Consider the following 20,098-nt stretch of genomic DNA (forward strand, 5'->3'; position numbering starts at 1 on the left):
GAGCGAGTTCCAGGACAGGCTCCAAAGCCAGAGAAACCCTGTCTTGAAAAGAAAAAAAAAAAAAAAAAAAGAGTACATAATGCAGGCTGGGTGGTAGTGGTGCATGGCTTTAATTCCAACACTTTGGAATGTTGGGTGCTCACAACCATGGATGACTCCAGCTCCAGGGGTTCAATGCTTCTGGCCTCTGAGGGCATCTGCACTCTCATGTATATACCTCTCCCCCCATACCTATAGATAAAAATAAATCTTTTCAAGTCATTTGGGCTGGGCAGTTGTGATGCAAGCCTTTCATCCCAGCACTCGGGAAGCAGGCAGATCTCTGTGAGTTCGAAACCAGCCTGGTCTACAAGAGCTAGTTCCAGGCCAGCCTCCAAAGCCACAGAGAAACCCTGTCTCGAAACAAACAAACAAACAAACAAACACAACATTCGGAGGAATAACAATAGTCTATTTCTTCTAAGGGCTCTAGCTTCTTTCATTCTGTAATGAGAACTTTGTTTCAGCAGCAAATCAGAGCCTGGATATTGCAGTTGCTTTGCACATGTGTGTCTATGCAAAGCACATTAGAGAGGAAAAGGCAATGCTTAGTTTAGCTCTTCACATCTATTGACACTAAAGCAGACGCCATGGTTAACAACTTACTAAAATAACACGTTCTTTACTGAGGTGTCTGTTGTGTGGGAGCCTGGAGGTATAGGTGTTGTGAGCCACCTGCACAGGTTCTGGGATCTGAACTTGAGTCCTCTGGAAGAGCAGCAAGTGCTCTTAACTGCTGAGCCATCTTCCACCCAGAGGAGATTCTTAGATGTGGAAGTTAGAGAATGAAGATATGAGGGTCATCCTGCTTTTAACAGGAGTGTTGGTGGAGGAGACCAGCTTGCCTTTTAGTACCCTCAAAGAACTAATCAACTTGCTTTTTGTGCATTTATTTTTCTCCTTTTTTAAAAAAATGACCTTTATTTTATGTTCATTGGTGTTTGCCTGCATGCATGTCTGTGTGAGGTGTCAGATCTCCTGGAAATGAAGTTACAGACAGCTGTGAGCTGTGTGGGTGCTGGGGGAATCGAACCCAGTCTTCTGGTGCACCATCCAGTGCTCTTAACCACTGAGCCATTTCTCCAGTCCTAGTTTTCTCTTTTGAAGACAGGATTTTACTTCTTTTTTAAAAGCTGATCTTTTATGAATAAAAACAAAAAATCCCTTGCAAATAAATTTACTTCATAGCCAAGTCTAAAATGAAATTTTTATTTTTCTTACTCACATGATTTCTTTCTCTTATTTGAGTTCTCTCAGTTAGGCCTTTATTATGACAGGGAAAAACCAAACCAAACATTTCTCCTCATGCCCAGTAAAAAATAGGAGAAAAGAAGTATCAATCAGTATAGACAATGCATAATAAAAAGTAGGGGAAAAAATACATAGGTTAAGACAGAAACTTGTGTCAAACATTCACTTTTGAGTTATGAGGTGAATTTCATTCAGTTTGGTACAGTCACAAAGAGGCAAGCTGGGGTTTGGACTGTCCTATCACTGACACTCCAAATTGTGCTGGGAGTGTCCCCACGTTTCCAGAAACACCAAGTGTGGAAAATGTCTCCTCAGGGTTGTGGAGCCTCGGCTCTGCACCCCTACCTCTCCAGGCCAGGCCCAGGTCAGGTCTTCTGTCCGAGGTAGAAACGCTGCTGTGACTTGCGGGACAGGAGGTGGTGAAGAGCAGGCATCCCAAGCCCAGTCTTACTGTGTGGTGACAAGCTTCACAATCATGCTGATGATCCGAGAACCTCTAGGACACGTACACAGGTCCATGCTTGGGTTTTTAATTTTATCCTGGAGGAGCTGGTCAAGTTCACAGCGAAGTTCCTTTACCAGTTCAGCTATCTACAACAAAAGCTGCAGTATTAGCTGTGCTGGGAGCAAAGGGGAAGGTTTTCATAGAGAAACACCAATTATGATTACTATGGTTTAACAGTTTTTTTGTTTGCTTTGTTTTTCGAGACAGGGTTTCTCTGTGTAGCTTTGGAGCTTATCCTGGTACTCGCTCTATAGATCAGGCTGGCCTCGAACTCACAGAGATCCGCCTGCCTCTGCCTCCCAAGTCCTGGGATTAAAGGTGTGTGCCACCAATACCTGGCTAGCCTCATACTTACAAAGCTGAAGTTGGTTGAGACCTCCTGATACTTCTTATTCTGGGATTCTAGGTGTTTCCATGATGCAACGATTTTGTTTTGTTTTGTTTTAGCTAGGGTCTCACTATGGGGCCTTGAACTCACAATGTATCTGGCCATACACTCTCCTTGGCATGCAAGTGTATGTCATCACTGCCTCCTGCCCCCCAACAACCTCTCTTTAAGACTCTGCGTGTTTTGTTTTTGCTTTTGAAACAAGGCTTTGCATGTAATTCTGGTTGTCCCCAAGCACACAGTAATTCTCCAGCCTCAGCCTCCCAAATACTTGCAACTCTGACCTTAAACCTTTACATCGATTCTAGCTGGGTGTTGTTGGCGCAGGCCTTTAATCCCAGTACTTGGGAGGCAGAGGCAGGCAGATCTCTGTGAGTTTGAGGCCAGCCTGATCTATAAAGTGAGTTCCAGGACAGCCTCCAAAACAATAAACAGCTGGGCAGTGGTGGCACACGCCTTTAATCCTAGCACTTGGGAGGCAGAGGCAGGCAGATCTCTGTGAGTTCGAGGCCAGCCTGATCTATAGAGCGAGTGCCAGGATAAGCTCCAAAGCTACACAGAGAAACCCTGTCTTGTAAAACCAAAAAAAAAAAAAAAAAAAAAAAAACCCCAAAAAACAAAAAACCAATAAACAGAAAACCCTGTCTCGAAAAACAAAACAACAAACAAAAAACAAAATTTTACGTCGGTTCTAACCTATCCCAGGTGTCTCTGCCCCAGGTGCTTCCGGGCACTATTACTAGGGTCTGGCTCTGCTTCATGTTGGTCCCACTCTTGCTGTCCCTTAGTTCTGTAGTCATTCCACATTACCTGAGCCTTTAGACAGGTTAGCTGTTCCTTTACCTGATGGGAAGCAGCCACAAACCGAATCCAACCATCATCCAAGGAGACCACGAACGCTCCCCTCTGAAGCTGCACATTCACTTGGCCGCCTCCAAACAGGACCAGGGGGTACACAGACACCATGCTGCAGTCTCGGATAAACACTCGGCTAGTTTTGATTTTCTCGTGGTACAACAGGTAGGGGCTGTCAAAGTGTCTGACCTGTAACATAAAACCTCAGATGACAATGGCTCCCATCTGTCCTGTGGGTTTCAAAGATGCCAGTGAGGGTTCCCAATTACTGTTCCTCTGAGCCTCATGTTTTTATGTGTGACTACCTACTAGACTATCCACTCAGATATCTGAGGGACAGAACTCAGGTTGTCAGGTTTGGCATCAAACAACTTTATTTGCTGAGCTATTTCACCAGCACCCACATTTTTACCTGAACCCTAAGGAAAAATTGTACATTTTTAATGGGGTCTTTTGTGATGTTATGATACATGTATACATGATATAATGTTTAAAATATCATTTTTAGATTTATTCATTTTATTTTATGTGAGTGTTCTGCCTGCATGTATGTGTCTAGGGAGGTCAGAAGAGGGCACTGGATCCCTGGAACTGGAGCTATGGACAGTTGTGAGCCATCATGTAGGTGTTGGGAGTTGAACCTGGGTCCTCTGCAAGCTAATACCTAAAGAATGCTTGATTCTTTCTCTCTACAGCGCCTCATCGCCACTTGCCCAGCTGTTGGAGTCCCCGCATGTAAGGTTCTTCTCTCCCCGTTCCATGTGGTTCACCAAGTCCGGATGACTGTGTTTAAAGTGCAGAGGAGCTGACACTCATGCTCACCACCTCTCCAGCTGCACCTCAGTGGAGCCAGAGCACGGCTTCCCATTACCTCACACTGCTGCTCTTCCCACGGCAGCCACAGTGACCTTTCGGTTATGGCTAGAACACTTCAATAGTTCCCCAGAAGATAAAAGTCTAAATTCCCTACCACAGCCTATTTCTCCCTGCACACCTCCTGTTACTCTCATCTTGATCAGACATCCCATGAACTCTATTAAATAATATGGTGTCTTCCTGCATGATCCCAGGACTTACTTCCTGTACTGGAATGATCTCTCCTTGGAGATCTGATGGCTCCATTTTCATTCAGGACCTGATTGTTTTTGACTTACAGATGCCTTCCCAGATTGCCCCGTAGAAAAGAGCCCCTCTCTTAGTCTTGCTACCTGCTTTATCTTTTTTTCTAGGACATTTGCCACTGACCAATATTGGCTTATTTCCCACCTATCCCCCCAGCTTGAAGGAGGACCCTGTTCACTTACCGTCCTTAGTGCCCACCCCAGAGACAGGGCTAGCAGGCAGTACAAGGATGGGTGAATGATTGTGTCTCCATGTGGCTAACTGGAAAGAGGAGTGGAGCTTACTCTGCTGTCTAAAGTCAGACACAGTCAAGATGAGTGGACGATCCCCTGGTCCTCAGGCTACTCGGAGCTTGAGGAGAACCTTCACAGGTTTACCACCACTTTGCTCAATAGCATCATGGGCTGACCTCATTTCACCTCTACTCTTGTTTTGTGGTGAGACAGGGTCTCACTGTGCAGCTCTGGCTGTCCTAGAACTGACTACGGAGACCAGGCCTGCCTAGTGCTGGGATTAAGGGGTCCACCACTATGCCCGGCTTTCTCTTCCTCTATTCCTCCTTCACCTCTCCTGAAAGCTTCACTGAGCATCTGCTTTCAGCCATGCATCATGTTAGACTGTGGAAATGTAAAAAGGCAACAACTTCCCATCTTCAGGGATCTTACAATCCCAGAACACTTGATGGCAGTGGACCAGTGAGGCAGAAGAATTTAGAGGGAAAGGGACACTAAGCGAGCTCTGTTGGCTTTAAGAAGTGCTGAGATTGAACACAGCCCTGCCATGACAGGCAAGCACCCTATCACTGAGCTACACCACCAGCCAGAAAATGATTTCAGTGGAAATACTGGTGTCAGCATGAGACTGTCATCCTGGGGACAGAAGCAGTGTCTCTTCTTACCATGACACCAGACTTGGTGCCATTGTATGCATTGTTACAGCATACAGAGTGACAGAGGAAGTGGGTCTGAGGGGCCAGATGTGGGGTCCAGTAAGAGTCTACAGTAGACCGTATGCATGAAGACTTAAGAGAAGGTGGGAACTCATGAGAGTAATGCAGAAGGCTGGAGAGCTCTGAAGGCTATTATGGTTCTTTGGCATGAGACAGATGTTTGGGGTCTGAGCTGAGCAAGTGGCAGTGGGGACAAGAAGCAGCAAAAAGTGGCACTGCCTGAAATAGGTGATTAACTGAGTCACTACGGAGAAAAGCAGTAGAAGGCTTTATGACATCAGGTTCTGATTCAGATGGTGGCATTTACTAGGACAGGCACACAGATGACGAGTGAGCTACGGTGACTTACGGTAGCTGCTGTTTCCCAGCAGCAAAGCTCCTAAAGTGCCGAGCTCTGGATAGACTTGGGGTCAGCATATGGGGAGCTGAAATCGAGATGGCATGCCCTGGGAGGGTCAAGGAGTGGACAGACACTGTAGTGAGAGAAATAGAGGACCAGAGGAAGGGGCCAGGGGCTGTGGCAACGGAGACAGTGAGCAGGGCCAGGAGGGGATATTTCACTGTTTCAAGAGGAGGAAGTTAGCAATGCCAGAAGCCACTTGAGAAGCAAGCGTGCTGAGGACCAGGTAAAGAAGCCCTTTAGATTAGACAGCTAGGAGGCTACTGTGACCATGGGTGGGTTTAGCCTCTAGGGAAGGGCATCTGTCTCATAGCAGCAGCTGAAGGAAGAACAGAGCTGGCAAAAACATGCTCATGACTTCTTAAACCAATTCAAAGAAACAATTTTCACTTGAGAGCAGGAACGAGTGCTTTCTGTATACAATAAAATTTTCTCAGCATGGAACACCTTTCCAGAAACAGCTTGTCAGTCTGTTCTCTGAACCCATGCTCTGCTGGGGGCACAGAAAGTCACGGAACAGGCCTGCGAGCCTTAGAACCCGTTCTGACCTGATAGTTCACCGAGGAAGGGTGAATGTGCACGTATCCGTCATTCTTCGTAACAAACTTCAACTCAGCTGACTTCGGCTGCAGTCTGACAACTCCACTACTGGTCTTCTGGAACTTTCCTTCTGGGGTCTTGACCTATACAAGCAGTTATGAACATGGAGACACATATTTTCACTGCAGGACTTGTCCTTTGGCACAAACAAGTCTTATCTAAATAGTTTTTGTTTCTTTTTCTGTTTCATTTTCTGTCTCACTGTATAACTCAGGTTAGCCTGGAACTTACTATGTAGCCTTGGTTGGTCCCAAGCCTGTGATCCTCCTGTCTCATCTTTCAGTGCCAAGGGGTGGGTGGATGGTGTGTGTGTGTGTGTACACGCGCGTGTGTGCACAAATGCACGCTGTGGAGATCAGAGAACAGCTTGTATGAGTTGGTTCTTTCTTCCACCATGTAGGCCCCAGGGATCAAACTCAGGTAGTAAGCTTCAAGGCAAGCAAGAACCTTATCTACTGACCACTGAGCCATCTCTGGCCCAGGGCCATTGTATAGCTTGTTCTTTTTTGTTGTTGTTGTTTTGTTTTTCTAAGACAGGCTTTCTCTGGCTGTCCTGGAACAAACTCATTGTAGACCAGGTTGGCCTTGAACCCAGAGAGATTCATCTGTCTTTGTTTCTTGAGGGTTGAGGTTAAAGGTGTGAACCACTACTGTCCAGCTGTAGAGCTTGCTCTTTAAACTTAGTATACTAAACACATTTTTGTATTTGTTCAAGATTTTCCTAAAGAATTGTTATCAAGAGCTATATAATACATCACTGAAAATATCTATAATTTCACCATTAAACTGTCTTTATTATTTATTTTTCTTTTGAGACAGGGTATAGCCCTGACTGTCCTGGAAGTCACACTGTAGACCAAGCCTTGAACTCAGAGATCCTCCTGTCTGGGATTAAAGGCATGCGCCGCCGCCACCACCATCCAGCAAATTTTTTAAGAGGGGGTTTCATGTAGTCCATATGGCCTTGAACTATGTAGCTGAGGCTGCCTTTGAACTTGCAACCCTTGCTTCTGTCTCCCATGTGCAGTGATTACAGGTGTGTACCACCACACCTGGTACAGCTACTGTAAACGTAGATGGTCTACTGAGTAAATCTCCTCCTGGCTGAACCTTTGTGCATGTTTGCACAATTTCTCTAATAGTCCTAGAAATAGAACGAAGTTAAGATGACACATAAATTTCCCTCTCTCCAGATGGTAATTTAAGGACTCACTCAATGTCAGTATTAACCACTGAATTTTTTTGTGTGTCAATTTTAAAAGTAAACAAGTCTATTTCTTTATGTAAATTTGCATTTCTTTGTACTGCTAAACTTGGACACTCTTTTTGTGTCTGCATTCTAGGTTTACTTACACCCTCATTTTATACAAAATATGTGTCTGTGGTAGGAGAGTACCTTAAGGTGTGCTACTTTTGTTTATGCTGTGGCACATTTGCTTAAAAGCTGTAAAGATGTGTTACTCTTGTTGGTGCTGCATTGGTGTGACTCTGTGAAGCTGTGCTTCTCTGCCTGTCTAAAACGCCTGGTCTAATAAAGTGCTGAACGGTCAACAGCGAGGCAGGAGCAGGAATGGCAGGGCCGGCAGAAGAGAGGATGCATAGAAAGGGAAATGAGGAGGAGTGAAGAGAACTGAGAGGGGAGGATGGCAAGGGCAGCCACTCAGCCAGCCACAGAGTAAAGGAAAGAAAAATATACAGAAGCAAGAAAGAAAAAAGCCCAGATGGAAAAGGTAAACTTAGTTTAAAGTTAAGGTGAGGTAGCCAGAAACAAGCCAAGGTAAGGCTGGGTATTTATAACCAAGAATAAGCATCTGTGTGTAATTCATTTGGGAGCTGGGTGATGAGCCCCCCAAAAAGCCAAAAAAAGCTAAAAAGCCAAAAAAGAAAAAATATTTCAAACAACATGTGTCCTTATAGATTGGGAGAACGAATGAATTGGGAAACCTTGTGGACTACGTGTATCTCTTTAAGGATATCCTTTGGTACTCATAAAACAAGACACAGGAAGGTTCAGCAAAAGTACTGTTACCTGCACTACATTTGGATACAGAGCAGCACACAGCACTGCTGATATCAGCTTGGGGTTCTCAGCATTTGTGTTTGCCTGTGAGAGAAACAAAGCATTATCCATATGAGATGTTTTAGCATGTAATGTGCTTGCCGTTATATTCCTTTTTTTCTTTGTGAGACACGGTTTCACTATGTAGTCCTGGTTGGCCTGAAACTAACTACGTAGACCAGGCTCGCCTCGAACTCACAGAGATCCATTTGCCTCTGCCTTCCAAGTGTGTGCCACCACACCTAGCCATCGTATTTTTATTCTTTTTTTTTTTTTTTTTTTTTGGTTTTTACGAGACAGGGTCTCTCTGTATTGTTTTGGAGGCTGTCGGTCCAGCCTGGCCTCGAACTCACAGAGATCCGCCTGCCTCTGCCTCCCGAGGGCTGGGATTAAAGGTGTGTGATCCCAGGTGCTGAGATCTCCTTTATGTGAGCTGTTTCTTTTAGTGTGGCCTGGAACTAATGGAGATCCGTCTACCACTTAATCCTGAGTCCTGGGACTAAAGGTGTATGCTACCAATTGCCTAGCTTCTATAGCTAACTAGTATGGCTGGCTTTACATCCTGAACCCTCAGGCAAGCTTTATTAAATCATAATATATCATCACAAATGGCCACGATGCCAAAGTTCATAATCCAGTCACATGCTACTGGAATTAAAGTGAAATCAGACAAGTACCTCTTCTCCTGTGGCATCCAGGACACCATCTCCTCCTTGGGCCCTTTTTTCAATTTCCCTTGCTCGGAGACCCTCTTTCACAAACCCTATGTCGGACAACAGTTCAGTGAATTGCCGTTTGAGACTGGCCATTTCCTGAAAGAAGGGACAAACTTTTAAAAGGAGCTATGAACATATGTAACACTGGTGATTTGCAATGAGTACAGATGGACCATCTAACAAGACAGGGCTAATCTTGCCTGTCATCTTTAAAAGGTGGCTTTCACTTACTATAAACTGGCAGACAGAGCGACAGTTACATAGAAATCTAAAGCCTTTGAAAACCCCAATGATTATCTTTTTCTTTTCAAATTATTTTTTAAAACTCTATGTGCACTGGTGTTTTGCCATGGGTGTTGGATCCCCTGGAACCGGAGTTAGACAGTTGTGAGCTGTCATGTGGGTGCTGGGAATTAAACCCAGGTCCTTCTGAAGAGTAGTCAGTGCTTTTAACCACTGAGCCGTATCTCCAGCACCCCCCCTTGTATGTATGTGTGTATGTATGTATTTATTTTGAGGCAGGGTTTCTCTGTGTAGCTTTGGAGCTCTGTAGCCCAGGCTGGCCTCAAACTCACAGAGATCCGCCTGTCTCTGCCTCCCATGTGCTGGGATTAAAGGTGTGCACTACCACCACCCAGCCTAATGATCATTTCTTGAACATTTTAAACATTTTAACTGGGGTGTGGTAGGTCTGATTTTCTTCTAAATTCTTGGGATGATCAAAATTTTATTTTACTTTTGGTATTGTTTGTTGCTTTAGTTTCTAATCTTTCTGTCTGCATTTCTATCCAAGTTCTGTCAGCTCCTTACCTGAGCCTAACGTGGATAATGTTTCTCTCAGTGGAACACGTGTGAAGAACTTTCCCTCTTTTTTTTTTTTTTCTACTTTGTGGTCTTACTGGATCATAGGTGATTCTGGGAAGGGGAATGTTATTGAGTGTTTTAGATTTACACACTAGAAAGTACAAACGTCTTTGTCTTGTGGCTTTTGCTCAAATACAGGCTGCAAGAACCAAATGCAGTGGCTCACATTGCAAGTTTCATTACGTGGAAGGCAGAGAAAGACGGGAGGACTGTTTGAGTCCAGGTGTTTGGGGACAGCCTGAGCAACACAGGAAGAAGCCATCACTTTAAAAGCGTGAGGCATATATAGGTGGTAGAGTGTTTGCCTAGCATGCTGGAAACCTGAATTTGATCCACGTCACCAGTCTAAACAAAACAAGTCCAACTTTTCTGACAGAGGGGAAAGAATGGATTCAGGGAGCAGAAGTACCCAGAACCCTGATTTTGTGTCCACCCCTTCTCCAGACCTTAATAAACAAAGCCTGTAGAGATCTCCATCACTACTTTATCTCTTTTAAGCTCATCACTGACAAACAGGTGTTTTGGTGGACACAGGAAAAATTAACCAAGAAAATCTGACTCAGTGTTAGTTCTTTGGTTTTTGCCTTAGGGGTCAGGGGTGGTCACAAAACCCAACTGAGAGTGTGGTGAGAGCTATGGATAATCTCTTGAGAACAATGCACATAATTTGCCACCTCCTTTAGGGGATTAAGGTTAATACCTGCTCCCATCACTGGGGTGACAAGCGTATAAAAAGCAGCCATCCTTGCCATGCTGGTGGTCTCCCCTGTCCCCACACTAAGGAAGCACACATTCAGCAGTGTGAACAACCAGGTCAGGTGACAGTTTCGTCACTGAAAGTCTCATGTCACCTAATTCAGGAACCCATTTTGCATAGCCAAGAAAACCAAGCATGCTCAGAAATAACATTTCCATCGTCCAGACAGGACAAGTGAGGCAGAGCTGCCACCCCTCTGCAACCTGTGAGCTACTATTGACAAGGAAACAATGCAGCAGGGAGACAAGGACATTTACTAAAAGGAGCACTTTCATAGGAAGCTCTGCCCTCCGAAACACAGCCAGCATCCAAGAGAGTGCCCACCTGTTCCTTCCTTTATCCCCTGAATCTTCCCAGGTACACGTGACGACACCCTGAGGGGGCGTGGTCAGCTACAGGTACCTGGTCTCTCCCTACACACTGCAATGGAAATGAAGGAATGGCATAGAAGCAACTTACCTGCAGAGTTCTTCCTGACAGGAAATTTTGTCTGCAGTAATTATAACCTGCTCTCGCACTTTCTTTTGTACTCAGCTGCCAACCCTAAATTGTAGAGAAAATCAAGATGAACATACTTTGATGTTGGTGCCAACTGTGGCTATAAACCTAAGCTCTGAGGTTACCTTACCTTATACGCACAGAGAAGGGCCAGATAGTCACTATTTGCAAATGCAAATTCCAGCTTTTTCTGATTAGCCTCCTCTTTTTTATCCCAGGGAGACACCTAAGTGAGGAAATGGATTTGTAGGACACGGTTTATCTGAGATTTCAAATGGCACTTTCTTACTGCTGAATACCACTACTGGGGAAAGCACCCTGCACAGTACCAAGTGTCCTGCTCTGTGTGCAGGCTTTTCAAGGCGCATATGATAGTGAAGCCAATGAATGGCCTTTTTGTTCTGTGACTTCAAAATAAGCCCGAGTAAGCAAGTCTGGTCTTTTAGGGTCAAATGGCAAAAGATACTCATCAAAGACTTACTTTTTTTTTTTGGTTTGACTTTCTTCCTTTTTTTTAATTTTATGTACATTGGTGTTCTGTTTGCAAGTATATCTATGTGAGGGTGTTAGATCCCCTGGAACTGGAGCTACAGACAGCTGTGAGTTTCCATGTGGTGCTGGGAATTAAATATGTGTCCTCTGGAAGAGCAGCTAGTGTTCTTACTGCTGAGCCACCTCTCCAGGCCCCCCCCCCTTTTAAAGACAGTTTGACTGTGAAGCTCTGGCTGGCCTGGAACTTGCTATGTATACTAAGATGGGTTCGAATTTGTGGTGGTCACCCTGCCTCTACCTCCAGAATACTCATCTTCACACCCAACTCATTGTTTCTTTTAGATTTCTGAGACAGGGATTCTATTCTGTACCTAGACTGGCCTGGAGCTTGCCCCATTGCTCAGGTTGGCCTTGAAAACTGGTCCTAGTGGGATGGTTGGTCACACATCTCCCTGCCTTGGTGCTGGAGATGGAGCTCAGGGCCTCACGCATGCTAACACATAGTACACTTTAACTCTTTTTTTGTTTGTTTGTTTTTGTTTTTCGAGACAGGGTTTCTCTGTATATCTTTGGAGTCTGTCCTGGAACTCACTCTGTAGATCAGGCTGGTCTTGAACTCACAGAGATCCGCCTGCCTCTGCCTCCTGAGTCCTGGGATTAAAGGCGTGCTCCACCAATGCCTTAAAGGCTATTGACTTGAATACTTGTAAATAGGTGAACTGTATGTGCAAATTATATTTCAAAAGTTACTTTAAAGTTGATAAATTATGTAGGTATATCTTGCTGGCTTACTGTTTTTGATTATTCTATAATAAGCAATAGCAAACTAAAACCACATTATTTTAATAGCTATACCTCTAATTCCCAAGGGTATTTTTTGGGTTAGGAGAATATAGATTTCACATCCCACATAATAAGCAAATTTTTAGAGGGCTCACATACCCCTGAATCCTAAAGATTCCTTCCAGACCTGTGACATAAACTGCAGTTAAGACAAATGTCACTTACAAAAGGGGACTTGAAGGCCAAGCTTGCAGCAATGGTGAGAGCTGGGTCCAGGCAGCGGAAGATAGACCCAAACAGCATCAGTTTGCCAATCCTCACATCCACCGGCAGAGAGGCCAAGTGATAGCCCAGTGGGGTCAGCTTTTCATCTGGGGTTAGGGCTCCCAAGTCTCTTAACCGCACTTTTGAGGCACGCAGAGAATCAATATGTGGCGGTTCAATGAGCCGAGAGAACACAGACTGGAGAGTATGAGAGTTAAACATTTCTAAAATTTTAATTCTGAAAAAGAAAAGAAAACCAGTATTTGTAAATTTGATATTTACACGTGTCAAAGGGATAACTCTTGTTTCTTGAGTGAGAAAGATAAACGCTTTTTTAAAAACAGATTGGTTTTAGTCATTTCTAATTATGTGAAGGTATGTCTGCATGCGGTGTGCGTGCCCGGGTGCAGGTGCCATCAAAGCCCAGAGCTGTAGGATGCCCTAGAGCTGGAGCTACAAATTGCCAGGAGCTGCCTGGCATGGGTGCTGGGAACTGAATTAGGGTTTTCTAGAAGAGCAACAAGTGCTCTTAATTACTAATCCATCTATCTCTCCAATGCCCGAGAAGGGCTTTTGAAGCCCCACAGTACTTTTTGGTTTTGAGACATGTAGAAGTAGTCTTCCTAGGCCTCAGACTGCAGGTGGGGTCGGCACATCTGCATCACTGCCTCTTTTAAGAACATATTTAAAGTCTCTGTCTTCTAGTTTCCTTAGCAACCAACTACAGACACACCACAGTTATGGACTTACCCATATTCAGGACTCTTTTTATAAACCTCCAAAACTGCCGCCTTCTCTTAACAGTGGGTTCAGATTAAGTGAATTCCAACAGTAAAGAAGTGTTAGTGAAAATGTGAAATGGTGCAGCCGCAGGAGCTCCTCCCAGAAACTGCAGTTAGAACTACCATTACCCCAGAAATTGTACCTTTTTTGTTTGTTTTAGTTTTTTTTGAGACATGGTTTCTCTGTGCAGCCCTGGATGTCCTGGAGATCATTCTGTAGACCAGGCAGGCTTGAAATTCACAGAGATTTACCTGCTTCTGCCTCCCAAGTGCTGGGATTAAAGGTGTGCACATTAAATCTGTTCAAATCTTATTTTATGACATTTGTTCATTAGCTAATAATGGTGTTCTAAGTTTTGTTTACTTTTCTCTAATTGATAATGAGGTGGCAGATTTTTTTCCTGGGATCATGTGATACTAATGTGTTCCCTGGCAGAAATTCCCTGGCAAGCCAAGTCGTTTTCCTAAATCACAAATGTATTTTGTGCTTTACTGTGGGACCACACTTTGCAAATGTGAGACACTATGTGCAGAAAGTTAAAAGGAAAGGCCACACGTGACATGCTTTCTTTGTAAACGAGTGAGCTCACCCACTCTGTTCTTAGCAAAGAGTCTGCTACTGGGAAAAAGAGAGCCTGAAACTTTAGAGTGAGAAGCATGTGGACATGTTGGAGACAGAACATCCAAGTCAAAATGTTACCTTAGGCACAGCTGTTCCAGTGGCACTCTCTGTATTTCTGGTATCTGCTGCTTTAAGAGCTGATGGCTGTAGTGGTGGCTTGTGAACAAATGGAAGCAGACTCCAGATGCAACACGGCCAGCTCGACCTTTCCTCTGTAGAGCATTGGCTTGAGACACAGACGTGTCCTCTAGACTCTCCATCCCTTTGCCGGCATCATATCTAGAAAGGAAAGGGAGGTAGAACTGAGTTATTTTGCGTGTATAAATACACACTCATGTATGCGTATGTAAGCTAGAGAATAGCCTTGGCTGGAATTCTTCAGTAGTCTTCTTTCTCACTAAGGAGGGTGGCCTGGCTGCCAGTGAGTTCCAGTGATCTGCCTGTTTCCCCTTCCCCAGAGCTGCCACCACATCTAATATTTTCTTTTTTCCTTTTCTTTTCATTTCCTTTTTCCTTCCTTTGCTCTCTTCCATCCTCCTCTCCTCTCCTCCCCTCCCTTCCCCTCCCTTGTCTTCTCCTCTCTCCCCCTCCCTTCCTTCATTCATGGGGATTGAACAGTTTCTTTTCTTTTTTTTTTCTTTTTTCAAGACAGGGTTTCTCTGTGGCTTTGGAGGCTGTCCTGGAACTCACTCTGTAGACCAGGCTGGTCTCGAACTCACAGAGATCCACTTGCCTCTGCTTCCTGAGTGCTGGGATTAAAGGTGTGCACCACCAACGCCCAGCAAGGATTGAGCAATTCTGAAAGTATTTTTAAGAATGCTCTCAAGACTACTGGGCATGGACAAACAGTCTTACTTATTCCTTAAGATAACCACCTTACTCTTACAGAGGAACACAGCGCTCTGTGTAGTCTAGGACTGTGGTATGACTAGTGCTGATTTAAATGCTATCACATACTACTACACACATTTTCTCGATCATTTCCTTTTCATCCAAGCACATGGGAAAACACACACACACACACACACACACACACACACACACACACACACACACACACGGGAAAACAAATCCATTACTTTTGAGGTAAAACTTTAAATTTTGCAACCTTGTTTGACTTTTTCATGATGCTGGCCACTGAATCACAGTATTCCATTAAAGAGTAGCTTAGCATTAACACTCAACAGTTCTGTTATTCTAAATGAGGTATGTGTAGTGCCTCTATTACCACACTAAAAGGAATACCTCTTTTCTTTCATCTTCCCAGAATCGATGACATAAACAACATCGTCAATGGTTATGGACGTTTCAGCAATGTTGGTGGAAATTATAATCTTAGTTACACCTACTGGAGGTTTTACGAACACGGCCTGCTGCTCTTCACTGGATAGAGATGAGTGAAGTGGATGGATAACACATCTAAGAAGAAGGAAAGCCACAGTAAGGGTTCTGGCACAGCTGCAGTGGGGAATGTCTACTGAGATTAATGAAAGGACTTCAGCAGGCAGCAGCTTCCCTGCAGTCCTCAGGGCCCAGTTCTTATTGTGAGGGTTCCTTCCCATCTCACAAAAACCTATGCCAACTTGAGAAAAGTTAAGTTAGTAGTAACCCACCAAGAGGAAGGAATGATTGGTGTAAGTAACAAGCCCAAGTCCAGAGAGACGGAGCACAGTGTGATGCACATTAGGACATTCAGGGCTACATCTCTAGGGGGTGTTTGCTGTAGCTTTGCCCTTGTGTGAAGGCACAGCCGGTGACAGGGTTTCTCTCACTTTCCCTCAAAATGACAGTATTTCATTGTTGCAACTAATGCTGGCTGTGTCCATCTTCCACTCCTCTTCAGGAATCTAGCAACTGAAATTACATGCAGATCTGCTGAGTCACCCTGATAAGTGAAATGTCTGTCCTTGATAGAATGCAGTGACATTTCCTGGAGCACAGAGGTCTGCTCACTTCCAGCAGGCATAAACATGTATTTGGGGGTGACAACACAGTCTAAGGAGGGCGAGGGCCATAGGGACCCTTCTGCTCTTTGTCTTTATAGATGGCTGCAGTGATGACTATGGAGAAAAAGCCAGTGGCTTACCGATGACTTCGTCTGTTGTTGAAAAGAGAGTTTGACTGCAGCTGCTCATACAGCATCTTGATTTCTGCTAGCCCCGGTAAAAATACAAGTATAGCACCTGGGTTAAAAAAGGGGAGACTAAGATAAACAAGGAAAATAACATAGGCTATAAACTGTTTTTAAACCAATAATCTGATAATTTTTCACTATGAGTTTTTCCTTCTGAAGCCTCAGCATTTAAAGCAACATGAGATCACATTTCTGTATATACTCTGATTTACAAAGGATAAAGTAGAGTATGCTGTTTTCCAGTAGAGAACTGAGGTATAGAAAAGCATGCCCTAATTTATAAAAAACACTAGCCAAGCTCTGAGAGAGAGAGAGAGAGAGAGAGAGAGAGAGAGAGAGAGAGTGTGTGTGTTTGTGTGTGTGTACCATCTGAAGACCAAAACTAACCCTTGTACACATCAGGCCCAGCTAAACTTGTCAACATATTTCCTTGGCTTCCTGGCCAATGGCATTCTGTTTCTACAGTTATAGAGATTCTTTGGTTAATGGAATCCAGATACTTTACTGAATATGATAAAAAAGAACTCTCATCTGGTTATCAGACACCTGAAAAAGACATGTTTTACTAATCACTGATGGCCTTTAAACTTGTCCACTAAAGAAAAGAAGCAACAATAACAGGTTATAGTATATTTCTGTCCCAATAGTACTCCCCACACCCTGTACTCCACTCCACCCCAGTTATTTTGTAGTGTTTTTTGAGACAGAGTCTGTAGTTCAGGTTGGCCTTTAACCTATGTTGATTCTCCTTCCTCAGTCTCCTAAGAGCCTGGCATTCTTTTGTGCTTCATTCATGGAAGACGCAGATAACCTCTTCTCTAAAGTCTCTCTCCATCTCATGTTTGTAAGAATGCCTAGGTCAGCTGTGTAGCATGGATGTAAAACAGGGCCTCCAGAGCTCATTACCTATAGCATGCTTATTCTCCTCATGAAACAAAGAAGGAATCTAAATCATCACAAAAGTAGAGGAGGGCCAAAAAGAGGTCTTGCTGGGATTTTTTTTCATACACATGACCTCATCTGCCCTTCACAGCCACCCTTAAAGAAGGGCATCGGTCTGAAACGTACGGCTCTGTCCTGTGGCTAGGTCAGAGTCGATAAGCTGATTGCCTATCTCAAGCCTTCAGTCTCTGGCCCCAGATCCGTGCTCTTCCATTATACACCCGTGTTCCTGGATACTAAAAGGACACAGGGGTTCAGAGTGGCAGAATAATCTACTTTATTATGACTGCCTCCTCCCTCATGGCATGGCCACTGATGGGGACAGCTGACACTCAAAAATATGTCACTGATTTTGTTATTGTTGTTGCTGTATTTTTTTGAGACATGGTTTCACAACCCAGCTGGTTGGGAACTGTTGTGTTGCTCTGTACACTAGGCTGGCCTTGAACTCACAGAGATCTGCCTGCCTATGCTTCCCAAGGACTGGGATTTTTCAGCATGCCTGGTGAATTTTGGCAATTTTCTATAATTTCTTTTTGGCTTTCATTAAATCTTTTTCTTTGGAATGAACCCAGGCCACCAGTCCATTAGTAATTTATTAGCAACACAGGACCACTCACCAAGAGACAAGAAATAAGGAACTTAATAATTTACATGGCTTTCAAATCTTATATCACATGATGATAAAGTCTAAATTGAGAGGAACCACTATCATTTCTCTTATAGTCTTTTATTGATCTTTATTGAATTTTACTGTTTCACTGAATCAGCACCCAATCCTTCAACAAAAATTTGTTTTAGCTTGGTATGGTGGTACATACCTTTAATCCCAGCATTTGGAAGGCAGGCTGCCATAGGTGGCTCTCTGTGAGTTCAAGGACAGCATGGTCTTACATAATGAGTTCCAGGCCAGCTAGAGCTACATAGTGAGAGCCTGTCTTAAAAAAAAAATGTTCTAGCTGGGCAGTGGTGGTGTATGCTTTTAGTTCAGCACTTGGGAGGCAGAGGCAGGTGGATCTTTGTGAGTTTGAGGCCCGTCTGGTCTACAGAGTGAGTTCCAGGGCAGCCAGGACTGTTTTGCAGAGAAACCCTGTCTCAAAACAAAATAAAACTAAAACAAAAACTATATTTATATATTCCAAGCACTTTGTTAAGAGCTGAGAAATCCAGGGTGAGCAAGAAAGCCCTCTTCTCTCCAGGACAGTGTTTTTTTGTGTAACCCTGGCTGTTTTAGAACATGCTCTGTAGACCAGGCTGGCCTAAAATTCAGAGATTCACTTGCCTCTGCCTCCCTAGTGCAGGTACTAAAGGCATGTACCACCACACCTGGCAAAATCCCTGCTCTTAAGTTTACATTCCACTGAAGGAAAGGGATCAGTTAGCAAAACAATTTTAGACAGTGTCAAACGCTGGTTATTCTGGAAGGTACGGCAGAGTAAGAGTGAGATCACAGTAGGAGGGCCTACAAAGGGAACTTGCAAGCAGAAGCCCACATAATAGCAAGGATTCAGTCAAGAGACATCTGAACTACCCTGAGGGTAAGAGACTGCAAGTGAGGAGAGGAGGAGGACAGTAAGTAAGTATGACACCAACGATGACCTAGAACTTTGGGTTCTGCTGTCTCTGCATGTACCCATTCCAGTTTGTGAGACACTGGAGCCTTTCTGTGTGCTAGGCAAGCATGCTACCAGCTCAGCTGCACACACAGCCTCACTTGTATCTATTTATTTGAAAAAAATTTATTTCTATTTACATACACATGTGGATGTGTGTGGATGTGTGCATGTGAGTGTGGGTGCCTTTGGAGGTCAGAGGCATTGGAGCTCTTAGAGCTGGACTTACAGGCTGTGAGCTGCCCAACATGGGTGCTGGGAATTGAACTCCTCTAAATGAGCAACAAGTGCTGTTAACTACTGTGCCATCTCTCACCCTCTAGTTTTGTTGGTTTGGTTTTGTTTTTCGAGACAGGGTTTCTCTGTATTGTTTTGGAGGCTGTGCTGGAACTCCCAGAGACACGGCTGCCTCTGCCTCCCGAGTGCTGGGATTAAGGCGTGCGCCACCAACGCCTGAGCATCCTCTATTTTTACATGTCTTTAATCCTAACTTTTCTTGTGAGTCATGGTGCTGGGGATCAAACCCCTGTTCTGTTTGTGTTTCTTTCAAGAGTCGAGGCAGCTTTATAGAAGACTTACTACTGTCTTCATCTTACAAACAAAGGAATTAAAATTAAGAAAAGATAAGGATTTAGTCACATATAGAAGATTTCTGAATAGTGAACTGGGAAATCTATCAGACTCCAAAGCTTGGGTTTTTTACCCAGTGCCCAGTGGTCTTGTGTGCAGTTTGCACAGAGCTCAAACACTCAGGACTGGACTTGCAGTTTTCCAAGGACTAAGTGTTTACTATGGGGATCACTGGGCCTAGAAAGAAGAAATAGTCACCTGGAGGGTAGGAGTGCTTGCCATCCACAATCCACTCTAACAAGGCCTCTATTAAGTCGAAGTTCACCCTTTCAAAGTCCATTACAGACATTGTCTTGATGACTGACTTGTTCACCCCTGAAGGAAAGGTAAAAATCACAATAATTACACCTTATGCCTTTGAGAGCTTGGGTTGGGGTTTAATAGCACAAGAATTCACATTTAACTTGTTTTCTTTAGTTCCTCAGAAAACACTGCTTTACAGAAATACTTCCTTCCTTTTTTTTTTTAAAGATTTATTTTATTTATTATGTATGCAGTATTCTGCCTGCATGCATGCCTGCCTGCCAGAAGAGGGCACCAGATCTCATTACAGATGATTGTAAACCACCATGTGGTTACTGGGAATTGCACTCTGGACCTCTGGAAGAGCAATCAGTGTTCTTAATGTGCGAGCCATCTCTCCAGCACTTTTTTTTCCTTTTTAAAAGGCTAGCCTTGAACTCAAGAGAAGGGTGACTTTGAATTTTTGACCCTCCTGCCTCCATCTAAAGTGCTGGGATTTTATGCGCACCACCACATCTGGTTTCTGTGTTGCTGGAGATCAAACCCAAGGCATTTACGATGTACATGTTAGGTACATAAACTCTGTGCAT

At 44.0% G+C, this 20,098-nt stretch overlaps 1 protein-coding gene across 6 annotated transcripts in view; it reads right to left on the reverse strand.

Moving 5' to 3' along the window:
* Positions 1-1,234: 1,234 nt before the first annotated feature.
* Dhx57 (DExH-box helicase 57) overlaps positions 1,235-20,098 on the reverse strand; it is a 50,522-nt gene continuing 31,658 nt past the window's right edge. For all 6 annotated transcript variants that reach the window (XM_040730846.1, XM_040730848.1, XM_040730847.1 and 3 more), the window contains 12 exons: positions 19,464-19,580; positions 16,033-16,129; positions 15,192-15,365; positions 14,025-14,225; positions 12,504-12,780; positions 11,134-11,229; positions 10,965-11,048; positions 8,846-8,980; positions 8,139-8,213; positions 6,058-6,192; positions 3,027-3,227; positions 1,235-1,881 (listed from right to left, as the gene is read on the reverse strand). In XM_040730846.1, the coding sequence (XP_040586780.1) occupies positions 1,738-1,881; positions 3,027-3,227; positions 6,058-6,192; positions 8,139-8,213; positions 8,846-8,980; positions 10,965-11,048; positions 11,134-11,229; positions 12,504-12,780; positions 14,025-14,225; positions 15,192-15,365; positions 16,033-16,129; positions 19,464-19,580 (1,736 nt within the window). In that variant the 3' untranslated portion in view covers positions 1,235-1,737. The remainder of the gene's footprint in view (positions 1,882-3,026; positions 3,228-6,057; positions 6,193-8,138; positions 8,214-8,845; positions 8,981-10,964; positions 11,049-11,133; positions 11,230-12,503; positions 12,781-14,024; positions 14,226-15,191; positions 15,366-16,032; positions 16,130-19,463; positions 19,581-20,098) is intronic.

This window comes from Mesocricetus auratus, unplaced genomic scaffold (assembly GCF_017639785.1).
Source record: "Mesocricetus auratus isolate SY011 unplaced genomic scaffold, BCM_Maur_2.0 Super-Scaffold_100024, whole genome shotgun sequence".
NCBI lineage: Eukaryota > Metazoa > Chordata > Mammalia > Rodentia > Cricetidae > Mesocricetus > Mesocricetus auratus.